The sequence below is a fragment of the Schistosoma mansoni genome, chromosome 5 (genome assembly GCF_000237925.1).
Source record: "Schistosoma mansoni strain Puerto Rico chromosome 5, complete genome".
NCBI lineage: Eukaryota > Metazoa > Platyhelminthes > Trematoda > Strigeidida > Schistosomatidae > Schistosoma > Schistosoma mansoni.
Genome location: NC_031499.1, coordinates 5925870 through 5937837, shown reverse-complemented (window position 1 = coordinate 5937837; position 11968 = coordinate 5925870). Strand labels below are relative to the sequence as shown.

The following is an 11968-nucleotide window of genomic DNA, read 5'->3' as shown; positions in this document are numbered from 1 at the left end:
TTCTTAGCATGCTCGCCTACTCTTGGATTTTCGATGCTGTCTTATGAATATGTTTCTTCTGTTGTCGAAACAGGTAATTGGACATTTTTAAAAAATAATTTTTTCATGTTTTCTTGGTCAGGTGAGCTTAGCAGTCTTTAGGTCTATTTTTAGTAACGTGGCTAACTATTAATTGTTGCCCACATCATGGTCTAAGAAGTATACAAATACCAAATGTCTACTTGATAGTTTTACTTAAACGATATCAAGTTTCATACTTAGAGTCCTGGCTTTTCGTAAATTTGTATGAGTTCATTTAGGACTTCAAAAAAATGGTTTTTTGAAAACACTTTAACGCCTCACTCGTGTTTATCAAAATTTACTGTCTGTCGCACTGTGATGAGGAAAAAATATTGATGAGATGGAGCTTTATCATGTTTTAGTAGACAAAAGTCTTATCTTACCAAGCATAATAATAGTTAGAAGTACAAGTTGATAGTGGGAAGACAGGTGTACTGATAGTAGTAAGAATAGTAAATTACGATAACAAAAGTCTTATCAATAATTAAACATAAGAAATAAGAAGTCAAACGTGGGTAAATAGACTAGAATAGTAATCATAAAACATTAAAATCATTACGTAATGAGAAGTATGTAAGTAAATAGATAGTGAAGAATACAAACGGAAAGAGGTAGAAAATTACAAACAAACAAAATGATAACCAAAATAAAATTTTTACAAATAATAATAATGTCATTTATTAAGTTATGTCCGGCCATGGAAGGGATAGGGGGGTTACGAATTTCTTCTGTACACGTAAATTGGGATGGAATGTACGACTTCCTATGGCTTCTGCTATATGAAGTAGACGGGAGCGAACTCCGTTGGGAAACGATGGAGGTATACGATAGATCACTTGAAATGATTTCAATTTATCGACAATATGACCACTATCAATTAGATGTGCCAAGATAGAACTGCGTATTGTTTTTATTTGGCCCTTTCCAAACCATGCTGGTAGATGTTCACTCATTCGTTGGTTAAGTTGCCTAGTAGTACGCCCGATATAGCTATCTCCACAGGAGCAGCTGAACTTATAAATGCAGATAGAGGAGGCCAACTCAGGTAACTTATCCTTCGTTTGAGTAGACATCACCGGTCGACTCGAGAAAGTCAATGCAAGATAGGCTGCGTAGAAAGTTCTACTAATTACTTTTATTAACCTATCTTTCAGAGTTTCACTAGCTACATCCCCGTTGAATGGTAATTTCATGTATAGAGGCTTCTTACGAACAGTTGAAATCTCCGATTTCTTCCTTGTATCATACATGTACTTTTTGATGAACGCAGCAGGGTAGCCGATCTCAGTCAGTAAGTTATAGATAAATTGCAGTTCCTGACTTAAAGTATCAACAGAACAGATCTTATTTGCTCTACTGGTGAGGCATCTAACCAAGTTTCTCTTATATTGGATAGGTGTAAAGCTATAGGAGTGAGTGTATTGGCAGGCAGAGGGTCTTTTTCTATACACGCTTCTACTTAACGAGCCATCACTTCGCCTGCTTAGTGTAACGTCAAGGAAATTCAGCTTCATGTCACACTCGCCTTCACCAGTGAAGTTAATCGCTGGATGTACACTGTTGAACTGTTCTAGTAGTTCATCCTTACTGGTGTTCTGATCCACAATAATGAATGTATCGTCGATGTAGCGGCAGTATAGATCGAACTTCTTAATAGCCTCCTTAAGTGGGCCATTTTCTAGCTTAGCTAAGAAGAGATCAGCGAGAATCGGGCCTAGAGATGAGCCCATGGCTATTCCGTCTATTTGTCTATAAAAGGAATTGTTGAAGACAAAATGAACATTCATTGTACATCTTAAAAGCAGTTCTTTCAGACAATCTTCCGGCAGGCCAATGTTGATTTGTTTTTCAGTTATTTGCTCGCATATGAACTCAATAGTCTCCATAAGTGGTACGTTAGTAAACAAGGATACTACATCTAGTGAGAACATATTTTTCATACTAACATTCATATTTTCCACTTTGGAAGTGAAGTCGAATACATCTTTTACACTCGTACTAACAATTGATTTGTGCAAGGGCTCTAAGATACATACTAGCCACTTTGCAATTTTGTGATAAGGGAAATTGAACTTATCTAGGACTGGGAGCATTGGAAGACCTGGTTTATGAACTTTGGGTAAACCATACAGTCGTGGCGTATAAGATCCAGACGGTTTAATAGAATCAAGAATCTCTTGTGTAATTATTCCCTTATTCTTTAAATCCTTAAGAGAGTTAGTCAATTGGTTTTCCACTTTTTTATTGATATCGGAATGACTGGTGACTTTTTGAAATTTGCGGGGATCATTAACATTGTCTCCATCTTTTCAACGTAGTCCTTTTTATTCATCAGCACTATGCCTCCTCCTTTATCAGGTTTGCTTATAATCAAGGTTTCCTCCTTTCTTAGTTTAGTTAAAGAGTCTCGGTGCTGCTTGGTAAGTAGGCGGTTTTTAGTACTCTTACTATTCTTATATTGTTGGCTGCTGTCAACTAAAGTGGTCTTAAACCTGACTAGGTCATCTAATGAGGTAGGAATCAAGTCACTTGTTTGTGAAAATAGATTCTCAAACTGTACATCAATATCTAATTGGTTGATTTTATGTCTACTATCACAGAACTTAGGCCCCATAGATAATGCTTCTAGCTGTATTACATCTAGTTCGATATTGGAAAAATTGTGTACGCACCGTTTCGGGTCGAAAGGAAATTCCTTATCTTGTTTTTTGTTTTCCAAAGTTTTCACCAGTTTTGTCATCGACTTATCAGATCTATTCTTGGAAATTTTTTCAACGTAATCCATGAACATTGACTGAAGCTCAGACGGTAGGTTTTCAACGGAATCTTGTCTCTGAAGGAGATTCCTTTCCAAGTCACAGATTTTCATTTTTAATGTATCAATTTGATTAGATGCATGTCTTTCGAGAGTTTTTGCATTAGGATAGATTCTGTTGCGGCGCAAAGACTTCCAATATATTTTAGGATAACTGTTGGATTGTATACAGTTTATAGCAAATCTCATTGAGTGCCTTAAATGCAACAGGGTCCCCACGTGATTTTAGAATATTAAAGATTCCCATTGTGAAAATTATCTAATTTTAGTTATAGGGAAGGCTTTTAATGATTGATGAAAGTGTTCGGGTATCAAATGTTAATAGATAGATAAAAACAGTGATCTAACATGTGGGCGGGTGATGGCTGCTCACGAGACAGTGTTGTTGACTTGGTACTTCAAATGATTTGAAATCATAAACAACAGCGCTAGCTATAATACTAGATTATCTGGTGCAACAGCCCACTTACATAGAAAGCTTTGATATAAAATTTAATATGATAAAATATCCTGGGTTGTTGGATTAAATAAGTTCGTAGGCCACTTATCCTGTCAATTGGAACCTAACTATTAGGAGTGATTTTCAGACAGTGGATCACCTACGTAAAGTCAACACGATAAAAAAATGATTTTCAGAGGCGACTGAAGGTCACTTGTAGACCATTCACTTGAAAGCCCCCAAATACCCCGGTATGGCCGAGAGTGGGGAGAGTCAGACACGTGCATACAACCACTGCCCTGGGAGTCCTACTCATAGCCTTCTCGCTGCATGAAATTGAGAGGACGATAGGCGATTCTCGGCGATTTAATCGGATTAGTGGACACGGAGAGTACCTAGGGGAGTTGGAAAACCTTCATTCCAAACCAATGGTGCACATGGGCTCCAGGATCCTAAGAAAACAAATGAATTATGAACCAATTACTTGCCACCGGTTACCATGAGACTGCATCTTCCTACGTTGCTCCTCTGCCTTATGGGTTAGACCTTTAGGTCAAAAGCTCTGAGTGCGGTGCCCTAAAAAACCCACCTGCTACGGTCTGGGCACCCAAGCGGTATTCCTGCCCTCACATAAATCTATTGATTTATTTGCCGCATGTCTATTCGGTGCCTCCTTGCACCAATGTATATGTATTTAAATAAATGATAAATAACTCACTAGAAGACATAAATATGAAGTCTTATTTCTATTCATCTTACTTTCCGTTTCCGCGAATGGCTGTTGGTGTTTTGGAATGATACTTTCAGGGTTTCAACCTTTATAGTGTTAGCTTACCGTATCCTGATGGAATCCATATAATTCTCACTTTTTCAGGCTTCAGTAATAAAATTTACTGGCTATTTAGTACTGTTTATGCTTAATTTTCTCTCTTATTTTTGCAATAAATTTAAATCGTTAAAGAATTCGAAGGCCTATTAGAAGAATATCTGGGTTGGGCAACTTGCTTTAAACTATTGTTTCATGGCGATACTCGTTGAAAAAGACAATGATATTTACTGAAAATAAAATGATGTAGTTCTTCAGTGTTGAACTGTCTCCTAGGTTTTTTGTCTATTTAGCAGCTTGATACACAACAACATCTCGTCCTTTATTTTGTCATTATTCTAGCTGCTTTTCGGTTGTTTTTCTTTTTTTTTTTGCAAGTTTCCACTCTGGTAGATTAAGAGCCATCATAAGCAGTTCGGTGCTGTAGAGTTGATGTATTTGACTTTCAGTCGTTGAGTCTCTGATATTTACAGAATAGGTGACATCAAATGCTCTCGGTATCATTAATTGGATCACACATTAACGTATATCTAGTGTTGATAATTTTATGATGATTTATCAAACATTTTTGAAGTTTATTATCATCGAATGTAGTCGTTTGTCGATGACTCAGATTCTATGCAGTTGGTTGTAAAGCTGAACTACAAGAGTTTGTTAATGACAAGCATGCAAATCACATTAGTCACGTGGCATATTATGTGGAAACATGTTTTCTACGTATAATGAAGTAGAAAATCTCATGAAATAATTATTACTTATTTATTGTATTATGAATAAGCTGATACAGAAAAATATCTTAATTTGTTTGTAGAATCAGATACTTCAGTCTAGCATTAGGAATAATACCTGGGCTTTATAATTAAAATCTGGATATAAGAATTTACGACTGCGTTTAGGATTCGGTTTCATAATTTAAAGATTGATATTAGGTTTTACGGCTAGCCTACCTGTACTTTGAATCCTAACTCTAGCCTTACAACGTTAACTCCTCATCTTAATTCTAAGTTCAAATTCTGAATTCTACATGCTAATTACTAAACTATGTATTCTAGTCTTAATTCTAATCCAAATTCCTGAACTTTACATCCTAATTGTTCTGTATAACCACTAAATCCTGATCTTAAATCAAAATAATAAATATGAATTTCGATCCCTGGTACGGCCGAGAGTGAGGAGGGCCTCCCTCTCTCGAAATGCTCTAACACTGCCACGCGTATGCAGTCTATGCCAGGGAAGTCCTACTCACTGCCTTCTCGTGGCACCGGTGCTGTTTACGAAATTGAGAGGACGAAAAGCGGATGTCTGGCGCTTTAACCGGGTTGGTGGACACGGAAATTCCATCTAGGGGAGTTGAAAAACCCTGATTCCAAACCAATCGTGAACATGGGCTCCAGTATCCTGAGGAAACATATGGCGTATAAACTTATCGTTGGTCACCTACTACCAATGGACTGTATCTCCTCACGATGTTCCACTGCCTCGTGGATCAGACCTTTAGGTCAAAGGCTCGGGGTGTGGCTCCCTATGAAAACCACCTGTTTCGGTCTGGACACCCGGACAGTACCATAACCCTCACACATTTAAATGAAATGACAATTTTTTGTGTGGTGCATATATATCTGGTGCCTCCTCATACCAATGTTTATGTGTTCAAATACTGCATTCTAATTGACTGAATAGATTAGGAGTTTGTCCTGATCATTTTAAGTCACTGGAGCTCACATTTATAGTTTAACTTTACATATTTAGTACTGACATAACATATTTACGTATTAGTATCATGGCTGAAAAACTATTTTTTCATTATTTGAATCATGAGCATTGTTATTTAAATACATAACACAGTAATTAGAATTTTCTATATGAATATATTTTTTGAATAAATTTCAGTCCAACCCATTGTTTTTCTAATAAATAAATAGTGTATTTAATATATCCATTACTTTTGCTTGTGTCCTAGAATTCATCATCAGCTATTATGAACATTCTTGTGCACAATCTCGTCATCGTTTTCTAAAATCCATACTCAATTCGTTTCCATTGAATTATTCCATAATGGAGAGATGGTATCCACCATCTAATGCGAAGGAGAAAAAAAGTGATTTTGATGTAATCAAGGTAAAATGATTAATTATGTGAATTGATTTACGATTTGTAATTTGTTGTACTGAAGTTCCTCCTTACTCATGGAACAAACAGTATTGTAGGTCTACTTCAAATGCTTTTATTGAACACTGTTTCAAATCACATAATCAATCGAAATCATATCCTAACTGGTTAATAACTGTGACAGTTGATATTCTTACTTCTGATGAAAAGCTCTCATTTTTTATCCTGTAAAACATTTGAAATATAGAAAAAGTTATTCAATGTATATATCACTTTTAATCTTACATGTGGATGAGAATCAGGAGTTAATCCGAACGAAATGTGTGAAAATGTTTATTTTCAGAGTAAATAAAGCGGTAGCTCAGTAGTCAAAGCAGTGAACTTTCAGTTTGTAAGCCTTAAATTCGTATTCTATCTTTCCTACACTACTTTTGGCGACTGGGTAGTATAACCAGTCTGGTTTGACTTCAAGTATGTTAATCTATAGCTGGTAAGTGAGTTTTATGACATGGGGGCTTCAGTTTGTCTATATTAGACAATAAATCACTTTACGTCATGAAGAATTAGTTATGAAAGCTATCTGTTTTGATTTAACATTATTTTTATACAGTCCAATGTGACCACTCACGTAAATTGAGGTTGTTAGCTCTTTGAATAATGCTATACACAACCTGATTTAAGTCTTTAATCATCTTGAGTTAAAATCATATGGTATTTGCTTAACGTCAGCTTCTGTGTACATTCGACTTTCTGCACTCACTTAACTTTTTAGTTATCTCATTCTCCTGGTACTTGGACATGATTCAAAATCTAAGCGTAAGTGCTAGTGATACTAGTCGATTGGCCAAACTTAATTATGTGGAGCGGAGCTCAAACCCAAGACTAAGTAGTTGAAAGTTGAACGCCTTAACCACTAAGCCGCCGCTCAGTAAACAGAATAAATTAATATGATGTATTATCTCGATACATCGAATATTCGGATTTTTGACTAGCATTGAAACTCAAACCCAACAACTTTCACTTCAAGTGACAAAATATTATCTAATTAACTACCGAGTTCAGGAAGCTGCTAACTCGTTCAACAGGTATAATGTTTTTGTTATTATTAGTAACAGTGATACAACTCATAATATTAGTTCTGGGTTTTACGTGGATAAAGAGAACATGACAAATAAATGCTCATCATTCTTCGATGGTCATTATTCTTTCGTTTTTCGAGTTTTCTAATGAAATGTCTATCCAAATGGTTTTATTATTTATTTAAACACATAAATATTGGTACTAGGAAGCATCAAATACATGTGCGCCGCACAAATCTCATTCGATTTGTGTGAGGGCTGTGATACTGCCCAGGTGCCCAGACTGAAGCAGGTGGTTTTCTTAGGGGCCACACCCCGAGCCTTTGACCTGAAGGCCTAGTCCACAAGGTAGTGGAGCATCGTAAGAAGATGCAGTCCCATGGTAGCCGGTGACCAGCGATTGGTTCATACGCCATTTGTTTCTTCAGGATACTAGAACCCGGTTAAAGCGCCGGGTATTCGGTTTTCGTCCTCTCAATTTCGTAAACAACACTGGTGCCACGAGAATGCAGTGTTTAGGACTTCCCTGGCAGAGGCTATATATTTGCGTGGCCATATGAGAGCATTTGGAGGGGGAGAGCGGACTCTCCCTAATCTCGGCCATACCACGGCATTTGGGGGCCCTCTAATTGGTGTTCATACTTAGTATAGTATAAGTTACATAAATTACCTTTATGCTGTACAGATCAGTAGGTCTAACTAGCATGTTATCATGTCATTCGGTATTCGTGCTCACTTTTAAAGCTCAATTTTTAGATTCTAAATAATCTGAGTTTATTTTATGAATTCTAGATATTTAATCTTAGTCGTATGGATGTATCAAATTTTATCCAATACTTATCTAATGTCAGCCAAATAAAATCAGTTTCACCACAAAAACAAATAAATCGTGTTCTTCTAAACTATGATATAAATGATGGAGAATTTCTGCACAATTGTAAGTTAGTGATACGTTTTCTTTTACTGGTGATTTGTTTAATAGTAGAATTGAATTGTGAAATGTATGTGGAAGTTGATGATAAGTCCAATTTATTTCACTCTTCATAGAACTGAATGTAGTAAGAGTCCGCTCACTTACTGTGGATGATCTCAAATGAACATGGATTTGTAGCCTTCACTGCCCTTAAGCGAGGGGGTTATATTTTTTACGAAAAGAGTAGAACGAGAAGCGAACGTCTGGCCCTTGTACCTGACTAATAGATACTAAAACTTAACTTAAGGAAGTTAGAAAACACTGATTCTAAACCACTAGTGTACATGGGCTTCTGAGGTATAAGGGAATGAATAATATATTAACCTACTTTGTTCACCGACTGCGGTGGAATGATTTCTTTTGACGTTACTCTCTTGCTTCATAAACTTTAGAATAAAGGTTTCAGGAATGAATGGGCCCCTAAGAATATATCTTGATTTAGTTTGGACTTTCGAGCACTATCTCACTCCACACGCATACAAATATAATAATGATTATTGTTGAAGGATGGTTAAGTGTTCATTGTGTGACTTAAAGTTCTTATGCTAGATATATCTAGTGGAGATGTTTGATGTGCATTGTTGGGATGTCGCATACTTGTAGAACAAAACAGTTTTCTTGTGCTTCTTAATTTTCAGTCGTAATTTAAATGAAATCAATTATATTACAAGTATTTCTTACTGATTCAAGTCTTTTTTCAACAAACAGTTTGAGTGAGAAACGGTGACCAGTGAAGTTCAGTCTGGTGAAGGGTTGTGCAAGATCATGGATTAATTGAAGTTAGACATTAACACTACTGGGTACTGGCTCATTGTTCTACAGGTTAAGTGTTCACACTGTAAACCCAAGACCCTGAGTTCGATTCCCGCGTGCGGGTTTGTAGACCTACATCTCTGACGAGTCCCACAATAGAACAAAACGGCCATCCAGTGTTTCAAAGTTTTCACTGTGGTCTAGCTAAGATCAGTTTGTGATTTAAACAGTTTAAAACAAAAAAATCGTATGTGACAAGTTGATCAAAGGCAATCACGAGAAAAGTGAACCTATAAAAAATGGTAACCCATCTTTTTGGAATCATTGGTTTCTAGGAATGTTGGTTATGTTACATATACCATTATGAATTCACTTTGTATACCTACTTTAAATGATGATGTAACTAATGTGTATATACTATAAACAATTGATTGTTTACACGACATCCTTCTTCCATTTCCAATCTGCCAACCAGAACACTAGAAAAGTTAAATAATGTACTTTGTACTATTTAGTCTTAAAAAATTGCATAATTATTATGGATTTATAAGAATACTACCATATACAATAAATAAAAAGTCTTAAAATCTATACTGAGCTAGGTTATTTGTTGTACATTAAAACTGACTAACAGTTATGTCTGGATGACCTGTTGACGTATGATGTGATAAGGCCGCCAATTAGAGAGCAGTGAATTTACTGATCGGATCAATGATACACGGAAACCTGTGCGAGCAGTCTCGAGTACTTATCGGTCCTGCTATCTGCCTAGCCTAGCCCAGCCAGTTAAGTCCAGAACACCAATAACAGCCTCTGCAATATAAATCATTGTTCTCAAAAATACTGGATTTATATACCAAACAAACTGACGACGTTGTACCATAAAATAGAAAATAACATTTGTACAAGATTTGACCGAATGTGGCTGTGAATAGGGGGAACAGTATTTAATAGACTGGGTATAACTCAGGAATGGTAAACCGTACAGTAATAGTCTATGGGTCAAAATAAAGCTCATAATAAAAGGAACATGAGTATGAATAGTTAAGTTACTTAGCAATTATACAATAGGAAATATACATATCATATTGGTCCATAAATAGTCCCCAAAGTTACCATTCATAATTCTGCACGGCATATAACAATTTATTGGTGTTTTTTTTAGAGAATAGCTTCCGTTTTCATCTTTACCTCTTATCTAGTCATTTCTAATGTCTACGTAAATATTTCTACTTAAAAAGTAATGTCATCATCAAATGAAATTTTCTGTAGCTGTAAGTTTCGCGGCACTTCATTGAGGGGAATTTCCAAAAATTCTAAAAGGAAACCATTAATTATATGTTAACCAATTAGATGGTTTTATCGACTGCATTGTAAGTAATGTGAAGTCAGTGGAAACTAACATCTTGTATTATATTTGAGGTCCATATGATTAACCTGTTTATTCTGACGAACAGTTGTATAATCTAATCTCTCTCTAGTCCGAATGTTGATTATTGTACTTAAATTGCCTATGTATAACCGATGACCTACTGCTAACCTATAACACAATAACCTCCACTTGACTACTAACTCAATGACAATTAAGTCAATACTTAACATCTATAGTAGGTCTAGAACTCAGTCTTCTAACGCCTACTTCCTAGAACAGATTTTAACACAATATATAAATAAATTCTGTTTGTAAAGTTTAATTTTACGAATGGAGAACCGTTTGAATCATTCATGTAACATATAACATTTGCTCAAATTATGGACACACATCATAGATCTTTGAAATGGTTTGCAGGACAATCTAACAAACTAAAAGTATCAAATTGTCAAAGTAGATATAAGTATGTCAAAGTTAATTCATCATTGTGTTGGCGCCCGTTATCCAGCTCTCTTAAGTGGGATAAATACACCTGTTCTAGTTTATGTACAGTAAATCACACACAAATAAAAACATTATAATATATAGACATGAGTATCCTATGAATGAAGGAGAATTCAGTTATGGGTCCATATTTGAATAATAATAACTGAAGTAGTTATTTAATGAATCATTCGAAAGCTTACTGCTAGAGCAACTCAAAAATACAACAATTCAAGTGTTTAGTAATTATTACAATCAAAATATCATTGATAATTCTTCGTAAGATAGTCTTGAGAGTTACAACCTACGCAATATCTGCCATTATTATAACAGCGATTGACACTATTCGTTTAAAAGAAGACGTTTGTGGTAAAAAGGCATTTATAATTTTATTTATTTAAACACATAAATATTGGTACAAAGGGGCACCAGACATATATGCGCCACACAAATCTCGTTTGATTCGTATGATGGCTGTGATACTGCCCAGGTGCCCAAACTGAAGCAGGTGGTTTTCTTAGGGGGCCACACCCAGAGCCTTTGACCTAAAGGTCTGATCCATAAGGCAGTGAAGCATCGTAAGGAGATGCTTGACTGATCGGTAGCGTGATCATCCGATGATCATTAAGATCTATCTTCACAAACATAACCAAGGCCGTCCAGTGCTTCCAAGTTTTCCTTGGTGGTCTAGCTTCAATTGACTCACGCTTGCGGTTTTGAAAGCACAACAACATTTTAGTGCAACTTTTTTATGATATCTACATTATTTGAAAGAATATGGTTAATGTATTGAAATCGCTCAACACTTTCCATTAGAGAAATTTAATATAAAATTTATAATCAATTGTGAAAATAAAAATTGTTTTTAGATCAGAGGGGGTTTGTGAAGAATTCGGTATTTTCAAAGTTGAAATCATGGGTCGATTGAAGTTAGACCCACCATCGAAAACCTGGAAAGCACTGGACGGCCTTGGTTATGTTTGTGAAGATAGAGAATTCCACCACATTGGTCTCGACGATATCGATTCGCGGCCGCTCCTGTGTGAAATTGTTATCCGC

The 11968-nt window shown here is 35.9% G+C and overlaps 1 protein-coding gene across 1 annotated transcript in view; it reads left to right on the top strand.

Annotated features, from left to right (window-relative positions):
• Positions 1-33: 33 nt before the first annotated feature.
• The window catches only part of Smp_154140 (site-1 peptidase (S08 family)), a gene marked incomplete at both ends in the record, with an annotated part of 42100 nt that continues 30165 nt past the window's right edge, over positions 34-11968 (top strand). The window contains 3 exons of the mRNA XM_018797735.1: positions 34-73; positions 6101-6258; positions 8121-8265. Coding sequence (XP_018652747.1) covers positions 34-73; positions 6101-6258; positions 8121-8265 — 343 coding nt within the window. The remainder of the gene's footprint in view (positions 74-6100; positions 6259-8120; positions 8266-11968) is intronic.